This window comes from Diabrotica virgifera, chromosome 6 (genome assembly GCF_917563875.1).
Source record: "Diabrotica virgifera virgifera chromosome 6, PGI_DIABVI_V3a".
Lineage (NCBI taxonomy): Eukaryota > Metazoa > Arthropoda > Insecta > Coleoptera > Chrysomelidae > Diabrotica > Diabrotica virgifera.
The window spans coordinates 220,525,191-220,546,771 of NC_065448.1; the positions used below are offsets into that span (position 1 = coordinate 220,525,191).

At 34.3% G+C, this 21,581-nt stretch overlaps 1 protein-coding gene across 1 annotated transcript in view; it reads left to right on the forward strand.

Moving 5' to 3' along the window:
* The first annotated feature begins 3,259 nt into the window (after window positions 1–3,259).
* LOC126886715 (uncharacterized) overlaps window positions 3,260–21,581 on the forward strand; it is a 33,420-nt gene continuing 15,098 nt past the window's right edge. Inside the window, exons 1-2 of the mRNA XM_050653718.1 lie at window positions 3,260–5,355; window positions 17,660–17,941. Coding sequence (XP_050509675.1) covers window positions 3,401–5,355; window positions 17,660–17,941 — 2,237 coding nt within the window. The 5' untranslated portion in view covers window positions 3,260–3,400. The remainder of the gene's footprint in view (window positions 5,356–17,659; window positions 17,942–21,581) is intronic.

Below are 21,581 nucleotides of genomic sequence, written 5' to 3' on the forward strand. Positions count from 1 at the left end.
AACCGTTTCCAAAAAAAAGTTAACATTGTTTTCCATATACCTGTATTTTAATGTTTGGAAATTTTAATAAACTGGCAACATCGTACGCACTACGGAATAATAACAGATAATAAGAACTCGTTTGTAGGAAATGTCGTGTTAGTAGGAAATAGTGAAAGAGACTTAGAACAAAAACTGGAACAGTGGAGACAAGCTCTGGAGGAAAAAGGTTTAAAACTTAGTAGGACAAAAACAGAGTATTTGGAATGTTCATTTAAAGATGGAGCTACTACAAATAAAATGGTATCTTTAGATGGTGAAATGATTGTGAAAAGCAATAGTTTTAAGTACCTAGGATCGGTATTACAGAGTAATGGAGAAATAGATGGAGATGCATGCAGTAGAATTAGGGCTGGATGGATGAAGTGGAAAGAAGCGAGTGGTGTGTTGTGTGACAGAAAAATTCCAATGAAGCTGAAGGGAAAATTCTATAAAACAGCCATAAGACCGGCTATGATGTACGGAACTGAATGTTGGGCAGTGAAAAAGAAAGAGGAACAACGAATGCATGTGGCGGAAATGAGAATGCTTAGATGGATGAGTGGAGTGACAAAGAAGGATAAAATTAGAAATGAGTATATTAGGGGAAGTCTAGGTGTGGCACCAATTGATGCCAAAATGAGAGAGCATAGGTTAAGATGGTTCGGTCATGTTCAACGTCGAGACGTTAATCACCCAATACGAAGAATAGCTGAAGTGCAGATTCCTGGAAGGAGAAGGAGAGGAAGACCAAAGAAGACCTGGGGGGAGGCGATAAGACAGGACATGTTGGTAAAGGGGATTAACATTGATATGACCCAAGACAGAATTGTGTGGAGAAATGCAATTAGGGAAGCCGACCCCGCATAGGGATAAGGCAAAGAGAAAGAAAAATAAGAACTCGTTTGTGATTGTGATTCAGTATTTAAAATTAAAATAATCCAACCTAATAGTAGGTAATACAGTCGAACCCGCTTATTAGAGTACCGCTTATAGGAATATCCCGGTTTAAGGAATAGAATTTTGAGATCCCGGAACATTTCCATTTACTCCTTAATAAATTTAACCGTTTATAGTGATACGTTTTAGTAAAAGAATCCCGCTTTATCTAATAATCCAAGTTACCAAAAACTTTTTAGGTACAATTTCCCACAAATTTTTATGTTTTCTGGTTTTATAGGACCTGTCGATAATATTTTATTTCTTACTTTATTATGGGTACCAATTCTACCTTCCGCCAAACATTTACCGATCTTAAAGTAGGTAGGTCCTAATTTTTCAATTCTGTAAGCATTCTTATTGCTCACTCACCGCCACGTCGTTGTCTGTTTAGATTTTTAACAGTTGGAAGTCATAAATAACCCCTTGTAATATAATAACCGCTGAAATTTTCTGGAGGGTAAAACCAATGTCAATTTTTTATTTATTATAATTTTAGAGCAACAAGTGACTAATATATCGTTGATTGAGGTATTGGACCCATATTAATATTTCAATCAACGCTAATATCTTATGTAACAAAACAAATAGTCTCAGATTACCGATTATTTTTCCAGAAAAAAAGTAAGTCTGTTGGACATATTATGTTAATAAGAAAATATATATGTATACGTATATCTACATATTGCATACATTTCATACTTATTTGTGTAGGTATGCATGCACAGATAATGTAGTTTGGTGTTTTAATAAAATAAGTAATAGTTACACTAGGTACTGTATTATTGACATAAAAAAATAGAACCATATACATAATATATGTACATAACGTATGTATGTACATGTAAATACATACTATGTACATGTACATACAGTATGTACCTCTACAAAGTGTGTTGTACTATTACGACGTATATTCGGTACATATATTTCTGCTAGCCACCACTGATCGGTTATTAGAATATCCCGGTTATAGGAATATTTTTGCTTGGCACGAAGGCTATTCTAATAAGCGGGTTCGACTGTACTTATGTATTTACTATTTGTTTACTAAAATTATTTTCTTTTGAAATGTATTGGAAATACCTATTGCATAATTTTAAACGAATTACACATCTTTTAACATAAAAACACATCTTTTAACTGAACTAGTATTATGTATTTAGTAAGGTTTAAATGGGTTGAATGCTGAGTATTGCTGAGGGCTTTAACTGAATTACATAGTTTTAATAGTTTACAGTGGAACTTAAATACACCAGATAATGTCTCAGTAATTTGTTTACTTGTGAACTGAAATAACTAAGTTGTACTTACTTGAAAATAATTATTATACCGAATAGATGTTTCAAGTAACCTTTCACAAACACCATTCATAGGACGAGAAATACCGGCAAAACATTTTGAAAGAAATTAATTGTAGTATGCCTCTCCATTTAGTGATCTGCCATAAATAATCAACGTAATAACATAATAGGTAATACACTCACGATTCGAAAACATTTTCGGCATTGACACTAAACAGGATTCTTTAAAACTATCTGTTTACTATCGATCTTCTATCTATTTATATGGGACTGTCTATGCTTAAATTTGCGTACCGCACATAGTTGTCAGATTTAAATTTGCATACCAAAATGTATTTTAATTTTTTGGTCAAACGGTTGCATTTAGAAAAAAATGTTTTAAGAGTTTTTTGTTCTACATGGTGCCTTCTACTTATACCTTTAAGGAACGCACTATTTTCCGGGACACCCTGTATATGTATTATACATACAAATATTTGGAAAAACAATATTTTATTTATGAAAACTTAAAAAAAAGATGGATTTAGTTAATTTTCTTTATCATTGAATATACCGATTTAACCACGGTGGATGACGAATTTGGAGATAAATGGTTTTTCCTGTTAACATATTGATGCTGTGGATTTAATGGTATTAAAATGTCAAAATTGAAAAAAATAGAGTTAGTGGATTTTCCCAGTACGCCCACGTTAAATAAGTACCTACTCAGCTTTTTTCAACTCATTACTTTTTGTCGTATAATATGGTTTTGCCTCTTCCTGTTATTCTTTCTTGGAATAGTTATGTTTGTTAGTTTACGAATTATAATCATTAAAACAATTAAATCGTTTATAACAAATTTTCGACTCAAAAGCAAGTTTGAAATTCGAATTGAACGGGTTAAAATAAATAAGAATACCTCTGAAACTCCGTGGACATTGATCGCCCACGAAACAGTCCTGGCTCCTGGACTATAATATATATCAGTTGGATTTTGACACATGACATGACAACGTCACAAAAAAAAGTTAAACCAAAACAAGGCAAGTGGAGTTTTCCGCCGTTGATGTTCGCGCTTGCTAGAATTGTGTTAAAAAGGATTGTTTATTTACAGGAATGTAACAATTCCTGGAGTTTTTGTGTACATTTTGCAACTAAGTATGGAACATATTTCATCCAGTGCATTTAAAAGTAGTGAAGATACTTCAAAATCTGGAAATTTACACTTTAGTATGGACTATGATAGTGGCTACATTTCTCACCACCATGAATCAAATTTAGACTCCTCATTAGATTCTAATGACAAAATAATAAATACCATGAATAGAAGACCGATATATTTAAGCGAGGATGCCTTATTGGAGACACCACAAGTTCATAAGTATTCCAATATTAGCTTAGAAATCGAAAAAGAAGATTTCGAGGAAACAAGACATGTTTTTAGTTCTCCTTTTCTTAATAACTCTTCAAATGAGATATCTACTTCGGTTGCAAGTAGAGATATAAGTTATTCTGGATTCGAAACAGACCAAACGAATGTGTCTGCTGAGGTTCCAGTTTGTAAAAAAATAGTAGTAGATAAGGCTAGTGTTCAAAACACGAAAACTATGTACAGTTCACCCGATCTTAACGATATAAAAAGAGAAATGATAAGAGATATGCACCATACAAAAAATTCAGCATTTAATAACATTACGAATACGTTATCCAGCGAGCAAAAGAAAAAACTAACCTTAGTCTTCTCAAAAGATGGCAAAGAGAACTTCTTTAGTGTTAAGAGAAAGTATCCTAGTTTAACTCCAGACAAAAGTATAAACGATAGCACTGGCTCATTTCTTTTACCAACTCCAAAAAAATTCGACAACAATTCAAAAATTGAATCCGAACATGAATCTATAAATGAAACTACCTCGTTTACATCAAGTTCTGAGTTATCAGAGTCTGTAAGAAGCGAAAGTTTCTCCCAAGGCAATGAATTAGCTGAAAGTTATATGCAAGAAAGTTTAAGTGTGATTTTGGAAAATGAAAGTAACTTTACTCAGGATATTTCATCTAATAACGTTACAGAAAGTGAATCTGTCTGCTTCGACTATTCAATGAGTGAAAGTAAAAGTGAGAAATTGGTAGAAAATGTTAAAAGTGGAATAATTGAAGAAGGAAATAATGTTAGGGACAATGTGACTGAAAATGTGGGTTTACAGACATGTGAACCTATATCTAGTGAACAGGTAGAGCAGCCTACAGCTGAATTTGGAGAACCTGTTCCGGTAGACACACAATGTGAAGTAGATAAAAGCAGAAATAGTCCTCGGAATGATCTAGGTAGTGATAGCAGTACAGAATTTGCAGGTTTCGACAGCGAAAATAAACTAATATCTTCAAAAGGCAATAATTGTTCAAAAGAAGAAAGTGACAATGCTAACAATGAGTCATCTAAGAATGAAAATAAAGATCTATCAGAAACTACTTGTAGTATGACTGAAGATTCAATCAACTTAATAACATCTGTGGTAACGGAAACTTTGGAACATGTACTGAAGGATGTGGACCATTCGGATATTAAAGATTTAATCTTCAAAAAGGTCAATGAGGCACTGGAAATATCAAAGAATGAAACTCCCAGCTCCTCTAAGAGTATCAGAGAAAGTCCTGTTGTATATAAAGAACCAAAATCGTGGAGGAAACTTAGTACTAGTACTATCCAATCAGTAGCCTCCACGCCAGATAAATCTGGTACAAATCCAATCAATTCGAGCCTTAGTCCTGATTTGTTTTCTGAAGATATAGTTGAAGAGAAATCGCAAGAACCTAGTCAGCCTGTTGTGTCCCCTCCTAGAGAGAAGAATGTGGTCAAAAAGGATTATATGCTGTTAAGAAGAACTCAGAATAACTTGAAGGGAGTCTTGCCTCCAAGAAGTGTAACTGTTACTCAGTTTTCTGTTGCTGATATGTTAGAAAAACTTAAAACGAATAAGAAGTATTTTTGGAACAATTCTACTGCAGTAGCATCAAAACCAGCTAGTCAGTCACATTCATTGCTTATTACATGCTCTGAGGAAGAGGCCAAGACAAAGGAGTTTAAAGATGTTTTAATGGATAGATGTTTAGGATTGCAGTAAGTACTGATTTATTTATATTGAACAATATAACTTTTCATATTTTCTAAATACTGTAGAACCCCAATTATCCGTGCTCCTCAAGACCCGATGTGGCACCGATAATTGAAAAGCACAGAAAAACATTTATTTCATATATAATACAATACATATAGTCCGTCCGCTATAACTTTTCCCATGCGGTACGATTCATTTTCAATCAAATTAAGTCAAAACAGAAAGTGAAACATATGCCAATGTATGTAGTATATAGTATACAGTATACAAAATGTATATACACATTGACGTTCGTTTCAATTTATGTTTTGACTTAATTTGCTTGAAAATGAATCGTACCACATGGAAAAAGTTATAGCGGATGGACTATATATACATATATCTACATATTTATTTATTTATTTATTATTTTTACGGGCAAGCCCAATTTTATAAAAATACATTACATTTTTTAACCCTCCATTACACGCGCTATGAGGAAATCCCTCACCATATTTGTTTATAACCAATGAAATTGTGTAAACTAATACGATAACCTTAAGCACCCAGGAATGCCTTTAGCATGGTTTATGAGAATGTATGAAAAAGTTATAGAATATTTCAGCCGGCCAGTGTGCTGTGTGATAGTTGAAAGAAGAGACATCCCTCTTGAAGTGAGGGAATTCCTCACTGCGCGTGCAGTCACAGTGAAATCACGTTTCTATTATCTCAAAGAAACTTTTAGGTTTTTATTTAATATTTAGGTAGGTTTAATTAAAATATTATTGTTTGGATTAGGTTAGGAACAGTGGCACACCGAGGGGGTGTTAGAAATATATATATAAAAGAAAGTAGGAAAATGTAACTTGTCTTTCACAAATAATACAAAAAACTTTCGGTGCCCAAGCAAACCCCCCCCCAGAGGAAAATTCTAGGTGCGCCACTGGTTAAGAACCCATTTTTAAATTTACCTATAATAGGTAAATTTAAAAATGGGTAAAAGTTAAAATAATATAGATCAAAAGCAAGTTTTCTTAACCCCTCAAGCGGGCTGGACGACTTTAGTCGTCCGCTCTAGATGCATAGCAGAGTGGGCTGACCGACAATTTCCGTTTTTGGTTTATGGCGCCTATATTACTTAACTTATAAAGTTATGGTTTTCACTAATAGATAGCGTTGACTGCCCTGAACCTAAAATTATTTTTAAATTTATTTTATTTAAATCGGTTCCAGAGATATGGAGCAGTTTCCTGTAAGGCGAGCGAACACAGGAGCGCGCGAGAATTGTCACAATCTGCAATAGGGTACGCGCTAAAGAAAAATTTCTGCTATGTGAAATAAGGATTATCTAGGAATATAATTTACTTTGAAATTTAAAGATGACACTGTGTGTACTAAATGCTCGTTTTATAAATGTTGGGTTCGTTTTTGAAATGTAAGCTTGTCTTCAAGTGGATATAAAATTTATTGCTTTTCGGAATAGAGACCTTTTGTATTCTTCTTCTTCTTCTTCTTCTTAACTCAGGCGAGACTCGTTAGTCTCTGGCACTTGGTCATAAGACCTTTGTACCAAACCCTGTTCTTCTCCTTAAACTTTAATAAGTCCTGTGGCCTCAACGAAGGCCAACAGTTTTCTTATTGGTAGTTTTAAGATCTCTTCTGGTTCAAACCTCATTTGACCAGTGAAGTTCTGCCTTACATCACCTAGCACACTGCAATAGCATAGTATGTGTATGGCAGTTTCTTCTTCCATTTCGCACTTTCTGCACCATGGTTCATTCACCTTACCTAGTTTGTATAGGTGATTTCTTAAACGACAATGTCCAGTCACCATTTCAGTGACCGTTTTGATCTCTCGTTTATTGAGGTTCATCAAACTGTTCGAGAGTATTTTATCAATATTCTTGATTATTTTTTTAGTCTGGATTTGCCCTTGAGTGGTTCTCCATTTATTTTGATGATTCTTTATCAGCCATTTCTGAACCTCGTTTTTCATAGCATCTTTAGTGATGCCACAGAAAGGTTCTGGGCCTTCAAAAGTTTTTCTCGAGCCTTGTTTCGCTAACATATCTGCTCGTTCGTTCCCATGCACCCCTTCATGACCCGGCACCCATATTAAAGACACTTTGTTGTCTTTTGCCAGGTTATTGAGGAGATCTTTGCAGTTTCTCACCAGTTTTGATTTGGTGAGAGGGTTCTTTACAGCCAGAATAGCCGATTGGCTATCTGTGTAAATGTTGATTCTCTTAGATTTAGGGTCCTCATCAATTATTTCATCAATGCAGGCCACCAAAGCAAAAACTTCAGCCTGGAACACCGTTGTATGTTGACCTAGGCTGTAAGATTTATTATAGTTACATGTTTGCCCAAAGACTCCTGATCCAGTACCATGGGCAGTTTTAGATCCATCAGTGAACCATATTAAGTCTCCATTAATGTTTGGGACTTTTTGTTCTCTAGATGGTATAATTGTGTTAATCTTCTCAGTGAAGATTAGTTCTGGTGTCATCATATCTAAGTTCATCATAAAGATGTATTCCTCAAGTATAGTCCCAGTAATGTATGTGTGGCTATTCAATACATAATTTGGCCTCCAAGTATTGTTTGCTTTGAGCCTCAGGATGGTCATAAAGGCTACCGCCGAAATATACAATTCCAGCGGAGGGAGACCTGTGATAGCCTCTAATGAAGCCGTTCCTGTACTATTCAAGGCTCCTGTTATATTTAGAAGCGCTTGTCTTTGTAGGGTGGTGAGAGTGGTCACACAAGATTGCAAAGCCGTCTTTCTCCACCAGAGTACTGACCCATAAGTAACTGTCGGTCGTATCACTGATGTGTACAACCAACATATCACCTTTGGTTTCAATCCCCAGGTTTTACCTACAACTCGTCTGCAGTTCCAGAAGAGTCGCTTAGCCCTATTGGTTATATTGGTAATATGAGTATTCCAATTGAGTTTCGAATCCAGGGTTACCCCTAGATACTTAACCTCATTGGTTCTTTCCAGTACCTCTCCAAATAATTTCAGCTCACTCAGTCCAGTAAGCTTCCTCTTATTTGTAAAGGCTACCAGTTTAGTTTTAGAAGGGTTCACGGAGAGGTTCTCTTTCAGACACCAGTTCTCTATGTAGTGAAGGGCATATCGCATCTGATACGCAACAGTGCTGGGAAATTTTCCCCTAGTTACTATCACGATATCATCTGCGAAACCCTGGACCCAGATTCCTTGGGCGCTTAGCCCATGAATCAGATCATCGACAACTATGTTCCATAATGACGGTGACAATACACCGCCTTGAGGGCATCCCTTAGTTGCCCTCAGATTTATGGTATCTTCATGCGTATCTGTGGATATTATTCTGCTCTGAAGCATCTGAATAATCCACTTGCATGTTGTGTTGTTGATTTTCTTCCTCACCAGTGCGCTTTGTATAGACTCGATTGAGGTATTATCAAATGCACCTTCTATATCTAAAAATGCAGCAAGGGCGACTTCTTTCTGATGCAGACTCCTTTCGAGTTCCGACACTAGATTGTGCAGGGCGGCTTCACCTGATTTCCCTGCCTGATACGCCCATTGCCGTTGGTGCAGTGGATTTTCATTTAAATTGTTTTTCTTGATGTGTTCGTTCAAGATTTTTTCCATGGTTTTTAACATGAATGAGGTCAGACTTATAGGCCTGTAAGATTTTGCTAAGGTGTAATCTGTTTTTCCTGGTTTGGGAATAAACGCCACCCTTGCCCTTCTCCAAGCTTTGGGAATGTATCCCAGAGCATGGCTAGCTCTAAATATTGTGATCAGGGGACCCATGATTATTTCCAGACCCTCCTGGAGAAGCTTAGGAAATATACCATCCGGTCCCGCAGTTTTATAAGGTTCAAAAGTTTCAATAGCCCATCTGACCTTGTGAGAACCAAAGATCTCGTCAGAGGTCAGCCAGTCCCTTTTGGTTGGGCTATTGTTTGCTTGATGATTATTATTAGCAGTCAATTGCGTCGACCCTGGAAAGTGAACACCTAAAAGATGCTCTACAGCCTCCTTCTCTGTGTCCGTATATTTCCCATTGGGCAATTTCATTGACTTGGGTTTGTTAATGTTATCTCTTTTGAGGATTCTGTTAACCCTGGCGCTTTCAGGTACACTTTCAATGTTTTCACAGAATTCTCTCCAGGATCTTTCCTTAGCGGATTGGATTTTCTTATTATAGGTTTTCAGTTTAGCCTTATATGCTTCCCAATCACCTGTATTTTTGTATTTTATTTTTAGCTAAATATTTAGTTTCATTTTATGGTGACTGAAATAAACACGTGTGTCTTGTTGTTTTTAAAAAGTGATATTATTTTTCTAGCAGGTACTCCGCAAATTCAATTATTATAGTGATTTAGTTTTATTTATGTAATTATACAAACTTTTTACGAGTGTTCCTACTCCGCAAATTCAATTATTATAGCGATCTAGTTTTATTTATGTAATTATAAAAACTTTTTACGAGTGTTCTGTTTCCCACAAATTAGACTTTATAATCATAAAAATGAAGCGAGCATTTCGTTTTGATGATGCTAAGGACATCCAACTTTTACAGCAAATGGCTGAAGCTAGCGATGAAGAAAGAGACGTGGATTATATGTCTTCTGAATCAGAGGATATTGATGAATTGGAAGACCCTCCACATTCAGTCCCTAGCACTAGTAGAAAAGGGTTGATTGAAGAGCTACATCGATGTAGAACGGCTACAGTTACTAGCTCAGAAGATGAATCATCTGAAGATGAGCAAGATTTGATTCCCCCTATCATGCAAAATGATACATGGACTGAAACTGGAAATGAAAGGGAAAGGTTTGTATTTAATGAAAATGTGGGGGTACACCACGATCTGGTATCAGCCGCAGAACCAATAGAATTTTATGAATATTTTATTGATGACGAATTTGCAGAAATGATTGCAACGGAGACTAATAGGTATGCACAAAATAAAATTCGAGAAAAAACTGACTAAGGACAAATGAAAAGAAGGGCTAGAGACAGAGATTGGATTCCTACTAGCGCTTTTGAAATAAAACTGTTGTTAGGAATTTTATTTCTTCAGGGCATTATCCAAAAGCCCAAAAGCAGTATGTTTTTTTCAAGAAAGAAACTTATAGAAACACCTATATTTTATCAAATGATGACAGAGAAACGATTTTTTTTGCTACTTAAATTCCTCCATTTTAGCGACAACGAAACATTTGATCCTACAATAAATATTCACCCTAGACTGTATAAAATAAAGCCAGTAATGGATTATTTGGTCAACAAATTTTCAACAGCTTGTGATCTTGAACAGGATGTCTCTATAGATGAAAGCCTACTTCTGTGGAAGGGTCGATTAAGCTGGAAAATATATATCCCCAAGAAAAGAGCTAGGTTTGGTATGGAGTCATACAGGCTTTGCGAGGCAAGTTCGGGGTATGTTTACAAAATTGTTATGTATACAGGAAATGATACTGACCTGCTCTCAGAAATCCACTGACGTGATATATCACGTTTGACGAAACCTACAAAAATTGTGTTATCTTTAGCCAATGATATACTAGGAAAAGGTCACAGGATCGTTACAGACAATTATTATTCCTCACCCGAATTATTCGACATTTTGTGTGATTTCAACACCGATGCCCTAGGAACTGTACGCATAAATAGAAAAAATCTTCCGACGCAAGTGACAAAAAAAAGTTTAAAAAAGGAGAAAATGCTGCTGCGTATAAAAAAAACTTATGTGTCTTAAATGGAGCGATAAGAAAGATATAACCATGCTAAGTACAACACATGACGCTAGTATGATACAAATACAAAATAAAAGAGGGCAAGTATTACAAAAACCAGAGGTCATAGTAGACTACAATAAAGGGATGGGGGGAGTCGACCTATCAGATCAATATTTAGTCACATATAGCATGGCAAGGAAAAGGCTAAAAAAATATTATCAAAAAATATTCAGGCATTTAGTAGATGTAGCAATGTTCAATGCCTTTGTACTATACAAAAAACGAGGTGGGCCATTATCGCATTTGAATTTTAGACTAGATGTCGTTAACAGAATTTTTGAGAAATATGGTGCATCGACAGCAGTTTCCACGAGCAGAATGTTAAACCCTGATACTCCCGCTCGACTTACTGGACGACATTTTCCAGAATTCACTCCTCCCAGTGGAGCAAGACAACATGGCTCTAGAAGATGTGTAGTGTGTAACTCACACAAAATTAGAAAGGAAACAAATGTGATGTGTACTTCTTGTGAAGCCCCACTTTGTGCTGTTCCGTGCTTTGGTAAATACCATACGTTGTTAAATTATTAGACATTAAACTTATAAACCATGTACATTTCGCGAGTGTTCCAGTTCAAAAACATTTTAAATGTCCATCAGGATTTGTATACCTATATTGCAGTTTATCTTTTAGGTAAGTTTTTTCAACTTCTATTCAATGTAAACATAAATGAGCGGTTTTTGTAATGCCACTGGTTCTATGTTTTTACTATGAAATTAGTAAATCATTTTTTACATTCTAACAAAAAATGAAACAATTTTATTATAGTAACAATTATTTTTTATTATTTTTTTATTCTTTCTATTACCCTATACTCAAACATATTACCCGCCTATGAACATTGAAAATTTATATAATCTTTTGTCGCATTTTGAGAAATGTAACAATGATAGTAATAATTATTTTTTATTAAATTTTATTTTTCCGATTACCCTATACGCACACATATTACCCGCCTATGAACAATGAAAATTTATATTACTATAATCCGTTGTCACATTTTAACAAATGTAACAATAATTATACTAGGTAATAATTATTTTTATTATTTTTTATCCTTTTTATTATACCCTATACGAAAACATTCTACCCGCCTATGAACAATAAAAATTTATATATAGTCCGTTCGCTAAACTCAGACGCAACTGGCTAGATATTTTAGTCGATAATTTTTTTGTTTTTTGCCAATTTTGCAAAAATTGGCAAAATTACTAACTATTTAGTGATTATTAACTATTTAGTAATTATTTTTTGCCAATTTTACTAAAATTGTCAAAATTACCGACTAAAATATCTAGAAAGTTGCGTCTGAGTTTAGCGAATAGACTATAGCTAAATCTTGAAAAAACTTGTATAATATTGCCGTATGTACCTTTCTCAATGATCAATTACAAAAATTTAACACATATACAGAAAAAAAAATTTTCCCCACCGCACGGTACATCTCTGCAAATATTCTTGCCCACTTAAGAGGTTAATTTTCAGTTTCAGCAAGTCACTGAAGAAATTAACGTTCTTTACGCGAATTCATTTTACTAAAAATACAAATTAAAATTAAAAACTGTTCTGAAGCTATTTCTTTGTAAGGAAAAATTGATTTTATTGACGTTTCGAATTCCACCTCGGACGTCGTTATCAAAATACAAAATATTAATAGTTAATTACATAAATGCCACGAAGAAATAGCTTCAGAACAGTTTTTAATTTTAATTTGTATTTTTAGTAAAATGAATTCGTGTAAAGAACGTTAATTTCTTCAGTGGCTTGCTGAAATTGAAAATTAAGAAAATTTGCTTTTGATCTATATTATTTTTACTTTTGTTTTGTTAAATTAATAAAAAAAAAATTGGTTTACGAGACTTTCTGTAATATGTGAGTACAACCCATTTTATATTTATATTTGTTGACATTCATTCTTCCTCGAAATAAGTCGAATTTGTGTAGGTGAGGGCGACGCTCATATGCGTGCAACCACGTCACTATAGAAGACGCATGTAACGGCGGGTTAATTGAACATAAAGTGTTACATAAATACACAGTGCACAGATAAAAACAATAACATAATATAATATAAAAAACAGAAATACAGAAATATAAATATAATATAGAAGTAAATATGTAATAGGAAATAATAACATAAAAACAAGTTAACAAATTACGGATGTTTCACTCAAATATTGATCCCATGTAAATTTCTTTTAAAACGACTGATGGAGTTCTCAAACAGTTGTAAATTGTAAAGGGAGTTTGCTAAATTCAAGACTCTGGGTACGAACGAAAAAAGTGAATAATTAAACCTATGGAATAGTACATAAAATGTTCGCACTTGTTGTCTAGTGGTGCGAGGTGGTACAAACAGTGTGATCTTATTAAGTAGTTGATAACAACTGCATATACCATTTAAGATCTTGAATAATAGCAAAAGGTCCCTTTGTTTTCTCCAGCTTGCAAGAGGGGACCTGCAGTTGATGCTGCCATACAGTGTAATCTTGATAGGTATGAAGCTTAAAAGCAATGTAACGGAAGAAACTATTTTGGACTTGTTTAAGTTTCCTAATGTAGACCAAGTAGTGTGGGGACCACACTGAAGAACAATATTCGAGGTGAAACCTGACCAAGGAGAAGTAAAGAACTCTAATACTGGATACGTTTATAAAATCACGAGTTGTTCTTTCTACAAAACCCAGCATTTTCATAGATGTTTGAATGACATTGATGATGTGAGTACTGAAACAAAGAGAATTTTCCAGTGTAATCCTTAAGTCCTTGATTTTATTTACAGTGTTGAGCAATTGGCCATCAATGTAATAGTTTGATAATATTGGGTGGTGAGTACGGTTAAAGTTAATTACATGACATTTGCTGGAATTAAGGTTCATACCGTTAAGTGAACACCATACAGAGAGGTTAGTCAGTTCTAATTGCAATATGGCAGCATCATAATGATTTTTTATAACTTTAAAGCACTTCAAGTCATCAGCAAATAGCAAGGCGTTACAATCGTGAAAATAGTTGGTAATATGTATGTTATATACATGGTATATATATGTTGGTAATATGTATGGTAATATGGTAATAAATATATTAAAGAGTAATGGACCCAAATGAGATCCCTGTGGTACACCTGACTTAACTGAAAAAGTTTGTGAGTAAAAGTGGTTCACTCGGACCTGTTGAAATCTTTCAGTTAAATAACTCTGCAACCACTGCAACAAAGGTCCACTTATGCCATAGGAGCTAAGCTTTCGAATCAGTAGTTTATGATTTACTCTGTCAAAGGCCTTGGAAAAGTCAGTATAAATTGAATCAACTTGAAGTGCCTGTTCCAAGGCTTCAGACAGAAAATCAACATAGATCAACAAACTCAGTTCAGCAGGCTTACCTGTAGTAAAACCAAATGCTGAGAGTTTAGGATCCTGTAGCTATCGAAGGTGAGGAAATCACTAATAATACTCTCAAAAACCTTTGGTACAGCACTAAGAATAGATATAGGGCGGTAATTACTAATATTAGATTTATTACCAGCTTTATATATTGGTCTGATATAAGAAAGTTTTCAAAAGTCTGGAAACTGACCTACATCCAAAGATTTATTAAATATATCAAACAAAGGTCGCGATAGTATAAAACTGAATTCCCTAAGAAAATTAGGTGGTATACCATCAGGCCCAGGACCCTTGTTGACACTTAATGATGAAAGCTTTTCGTAAATTTTGAAAATCTGGATACAATATGATGAGATATTGAGTTTAGAATGAATATGGTCAACATTGCAATTTAAAGTAATATCACTATAAACTGATGAAAAGTGATCTGCAAATAAGTTGGCAATATCATTGCCACATGAATACAATTGTTTTCACGCTTGCTATCTACAAATTTCCAAAAATGTCTTGCGTTATTTTATATAGAAAATTCGGTGAAACATACGTAATTGTGATAACAACATTTAGATAGATTCTTATAATTTGTTCTCAGATGACAAAATGCAGCATAGCTTGCAGGAGTCTTTAAGGTTTTATAAATTTTATGAGCTTTTATTTTTTCATTTAACAATTGCTTAAGCTCAGAAGAATACCAACAAGGAAATTTTTTAGTACTAAAATTTAGACTGATTTGTCAACTACTGTTATTGTCTTTGTTCTAGGATAAGTTGTATTTGTCAATTTCAAAATGTTCTAGCTCTCAATTGTTAAATGAGAGCAAGTAATTTTATTCTTTATTATTGTTTGTTATGTATTTACCAATTTTGTACCTACTAGATCTTATTTTTCTAATTTGTGTGACATTTTAATTTAATTGTATCATGTACTAATGGACTTCGGTCCGTAAATAAATAATAAATAAATAAAATGGACAATATTTAACTGGAGTGAAACGTTCAATAAGAAAGTATCAATACAGTGGAACCCCGCTAGTCAGAACGTTCGGCAAATCCGAACCAACAGAAAGTGAAAAAAAAAATTAAAAATTCAAGACAAAAACTTAAAAACATGATTATTATACAGAGTAAAACCAGAAAATTTAACAATCTAGGATTAATAGGTCTGTGACTTGCTCACTTTTATCAGATGCATGGAGGTGGAGGGAATCGACACAGTGATGGTAAACCATTTACACATAAACATTACATCGACCAGTAACGCAGCAGAGTTCTGCTCCACATAATGTAGAGCCACAACCAGACTTCAGTGGCATCCACGTGTGCCACTCGATATGACAGGGAAACTTCTTCCTAGCTTTCTTCATCTTCATTAGGGTTGCCTTCAGGTTAAACCAAGTCTGCAATGTCTTCATCCGTAAATTCTTGTTGCCCATTGTCGTCAGCTTCAATCCATTCTGTAATTACACATTCTTCTTCATTTTTTCATGTTGTACGACTTCTAGGTCATCTTGTAATGGAGCGTGGAAAAATGGAGCTTCTTCAAATTGTAAATCTAGCCAGAGAGTTCGACTAAACACAAACAATGACACTGGCTCTGCATCAGTGACATCAATATGAGGTAGGTGAAAGAGAGAGAGAGAGTGAGACAGGTGTAGCGACTCAAAATCAATTATTCAAAGTGACGAAAGCTTTGAATTATTAGTTAGGCTAACTTTCGGATAATCCTAACTTTTCGGAATCCGAACAGACTGTTCCCCCAATTAGTTCGGATTTGCGGGGTTCTACTGTAATGTCATAAAACATAGCAATCATGTCGGAAAGATCTCTACCACGAAACAGGTTATCCCATTCTATATATTCTAGACATTCGTGAATGGCTGGAAAGTTTGCGTTACGGAAATCATAATAATATTCGTTACCAGAAATTGACCTATCAAAAACATTAAGCTGCAATGATGTTAACAGAGGAGGATGATGAGAGTCAGGTGAAACCAGAGCATCATCAGCTTCAGAAATGACAAGCTCTTCTGGGGCCAGGATAAGATCCAGAATAACACCCCTACTACTAAATATAAAATTACATTGAAAAAGATTATGATAAGCACACAGATTTGAAACAACTTCAATGGCATCAACTACAGCTAGCAGTGATGAAGTTTGTGAGGTTGCAGAAGACCAATAATCTTCAACTCTCTTGAGATTCTTACTATCTCAGCTATCTTGTGCACCTTCAGTCGGTGGTCTGTCAATACGAGATAGTAGACTTTTGTCATGTTTTCCTCCAAGTTAGCCATTTTCGGGGCACCTGGGCGTGACTTATCAAAAACCGACGTGTGACAACATTGAAACTCGTTATACAAATTTTTTATGGTTGCCAGTCACGGGATTTCCCTTTTGAAAAGTCGAATCACAGACTGACATTGCTCTTTTTTTATTTTTCTAAAATCCGCGGACACAGAAGAATGTATTACATGATAGTAGGTTTCTCTTGAAACAGTGGCGCCATCGGGTGGAGAGGGTAAGTACTTATCGGACCACCCATGTAGACTTCATCTAACGGGCTGTTTTTGGGCATTTTTTGAGGGAATATTAACTATATTTGGAAACAAAAGCGTCGGAACTAAATTGGTAGCGTTTAGGTGAACAACTACACAAAGAACAATAAAGGTTCAAACGAGAATCATGTATTATAGCACCTGAGCAGATTTTTTTTTGAAAAGATTTTATTAAATACATTTATATTTAACTTAATGTTCTAATTTCAAGACTGATTTGTCAATTGCAAAATGTTTTAGATATTTAGATTTTTTACTTTATATTATAGGACTAGCTCTCAATTGTTAAATGAGAGCAAGTAATTTAATATTTTTGTTGTTGTTTATTATGTATTTACCAATTTTGTACCTACTAGCACTAGTTCTTATTTTGAATTGTTTTTATAATTTGTGTGACATTTTAATTGTATCATATACTAATGGACTTCGGTCCGTCAATAAATAATAAATAAATTAAGGTAAGCATGGATGGACCTAAATTTGGACAAGACGATTATCGGAATTTTGACACGTTACAACTTTACATTATCATTAACAATTTATTTTCTTCTCTGTATTTTTACCAATGTCTCTTTTTACAGCCACAATCGCAGCAGATTCTCCGAAAAGTTCGAGGACCTCTGCGGAAGATATGGTTCAAGATACGTCGGTGCTGAAACGCAATCATCATGTACAGTTTTCGAAACACACGTAACCAGTCCGATGAAACGACGAAATATCAAACCGCAATGGAACACCAAATCTCCAGGAAAACGACTGAGCCACTTGGCCAGGAGGAAAATCACCTTTTCCAGTGCCAACCTTCAGTCAGGAAATTCGTTTTTGGCCGGATCTAGGGCCCGGCAAATTTTGGTCGATGCTAAGTAAGTAAACAAATGAAAGAAAATAATCTTTTGAGTCTGTTGACGATTCTGTTGGTGTATTTTGTAGTTTATAGATTGTTCAAACCAAATTAAAGATGGTTGCTACATCAAACTGCTTCATTTTTGTGATTTTTCACATTTTAACATTCCAAAATTACTTTTGGATTTTACAGTCATTTTACATACAATGTGAGGAAGTCCAATTATTACACATTTGTCACAAGATATATGAAAAAAATTGTTAACATAAAAGTTGGGGATAGATAGAAACATACTTTAAAAATAATATTTTCAAATATACAGGGACGCCTATATTTGCAGGTTGGATCAAATTTATCTTTTTGTTTTAATGTAACACCCTATATATTTTTAGTTTTTGAACTCTCCTCAATGTTTTCGTTTATTTTAATATAGGGTTTTGTAATGTTATACGAGGTAGTTTAAAATAATTACGTTTTTTTTATTAATTTCTTATTCTATTAATCTATTCATATTCAAACAATTTTTAATAGTCTCCCATTGTCAAAAATTATTAACATACCAAAATATTTAATATTGATATACAGGGTTGCGGTTTAAACTTGAAGTAAGTATTTTCTTAGACTACCATCATACAAGTACGGTATGCGCCAAAACAAAGGACACTGAAATCAGGAAGCCTGTGAAATATAATCGCGTCATATGAAACAAGTGACAATAGTTGTCATGGTATTTTTAAACATTGTTATCGTCGGTATACTGCGAAAACCAGATAAATGACAAATTTTAAAATCTTGAGTTAAGTATACCAAAATTCTCAGCTTTTTACGCTCTACATACAGGTAAAACTCAATAAATGATACGACTTACTATTTAGCAGATAATTTGTGTAATAAACAAATAAGTTACACCTAACCAACTTTTCATTTTCAAATAAAACAATATATCGCTACTTACTTCCATAAAATCAAAGTTCTGTTGTATGTAAAACCAACTAAGCGCACATTTATATTTGCCGCACAACAGTATATTTCTACTGCTGTATATCTACCATATTCAGTAAAAAGGTGATAAGTGTCTTTAATACATTGTAATTTATTTTGATTTACAGGTAAAACCGGGTAAGTGATTCCACCTGGATCGTAAATTTAGATTTAATCAGCTAGGTCTCTTAACTTTTTCAAACTAATGATAGAATATTATTTCTGATATATGCATCTTTCACTAGCATATCGAATATCAAACACAACTGGTCCGCTTAATTCAAAATAAAGCACTAAACTTTAAAAACGTTTTTTCTAGATTTCGGTATTTCGACATTTACCTGGTTTTCGTAGTATACCGACGGTTTATTCTAGCAAACTGTCAAAAAGATTCGAAATGGGGCTTACGACGCAAGAAAAAATATTTATTATTGAGTATTATTTCCGCTCATACGGGAATGGACGATCAAATGGACCTAGTTTGTTAATAGTTGCCAATCAATTTCGGGAAGAGTTTCAGAAGCCTGCACCGACTAATGAGGACTTGTTAAGAGTCGTTGCAAATTTTCGACGAACGAAAATTTCGTTCTAACTCAACGCAAAAGCTGTACTGGTCGTCCAGTTACCGTGACAACAAATGCGAATCAAGGAAGGCTATTTCAACAGGTGTTAGAATCACCAAAAAGAAGTCTCCGCAGAACATCTCTAAAAATGAATTTGAGTGAAACGTCTACCCGAATAATGTTTAAGAAGATTGGTGGTTTTCCCTATAAAATACAGATTGGGCAATACTTGACAAGACATCAAGAGTTGTTTATTGTACTTTAGTCTTGGCAATGGTTTATGAACAACCCCTATTTTTTTCTAATGTGTGATTTATAGACGAATGTCACATCCATCTGAATGGATTTATCAATCGAAAGACAAATCGTTTTCTTGGTTTTGAATGACCAGCCATCATCGTAGAGAAACCTCTTCATAGTGACTGTGTAACGATTTGGTGCGCAGTGTCAGGTAATGGATTATTGGGCCCTTACTTCGTGGAAGACGAGCGTAGAAGACCCGTTACACTAAATCTAATGCGATATAGAGAAAAACTTTTGACACCAGTTTTTATTGATCTCGGACAATTATGTTGTGCCAGAAACATACAGTTGAATACCCAATGATTCCAACAGGATGGGGCTACTTGTCATACCACGAGAGCATCCTTAGATCTGATTCGAGAAAATTTTGAAGACCGCGTAATTTCCCGTAACACGAATTTTCCTTACCCTTTTCATTCACCTGATGTAATAACTCTTGATGCTTACGTATGGGGTATGCTGAAACAAGCCGTTTTTACAGAAAACCCACCGGCAACTATTGATGAACTCCGTGAAAAAATTTTGACCTTTTTCAGAAGAATGCAGCAGCTTATTTTTAATAACATGCTAAGCAATCTTGTTAAGCGTTATGAGTACTGCTTGAAACGCAATGGCGAGCACTTTGGACACATTTTGTACAGAAGCAAAACTTAAAATTCGCATTATTTGAAATGTTGTTATTTAATTTTTCATGTTTAATAAAGCTTTAGTTTTTCAGTGTCGTTTGTTTTGGCGCATACTGTATTATTGTAATACTTTGTCAAAAAATACTTTGTCATATGAATTTACTATTTTAGTTGGAAATAAGCCATAACATTGGATTGTACATGTTATACACCGCATCCCTCGGTAGACCGCAAGATATAGAACGCGATGGCACCGAAACTTTATTTAGGCTGCCTGTGAAAATATTAAATTAAAAATACTTTTGTCTACGAGCGTGCAAAAATGTCTACTTTCGCGCACGCATTTTAGTTTAGAAAGTTTCACTTTTCCGCACGCGTGTTACTTTTACGCACGCGTGTTACTTTTCCGCACGCGTGTTACTTTTCCGCACGCGGTTTTTACTTTTCCGCACGCGGTTTTTACTTTTCCGCACGCGTGTTAATTTAGATATGTTAATATGGCCTTAAAGTAATTATAATACATGCAATAAACTAATATTTAGATATTATTTACTAATTTATTTCAAATATATCTCATTGTGTTCCTGTTTTAATGAAATTAACGCGACAATTCGATGAAATAAAATTATTTTGACATAATATTCGAAAGTCAAATCGTTAGACAATAACAGTCGTTTTGAATCATCGTCATGGAAACCAAGATCGTCGTCATGCTAACTAATTATATTGAAAGTTTGGTTTTGACAACCTTGTCAAAGAATTAATTTGTGTATGTATTTTCATATTAATTAAATTAATTGATTAAGATTTGGTAATTTTTTAAAGACTCTTGGAAAAAATATTGTTCCTAACTCTTGCAGAAAGTCTCTTTTCCGCACTTGACTGCTTGCCGAACTCGGCAAACTGCAGTCGCGTGCGGAAAAGAATGACTTTCTGCACTTGTTAGGAAAATAACTATTAAAATAAAAATACATAATAATCTAAACTCTAATAATTTGTTAGTATTGAATGAGGTATCAAGTAATTAAAATAAATAGTAATTAACTAAGTAGTTAAGATTGTCGGTCGTTGGTATGTCAAATATTAATAAAACACCATTAACTAAGACTTTTTCAATTAGACTGTGGTGTTTAATATACAAATAAAAGTATAATTATGTATTTACTTCATTTATTATGTATTTATA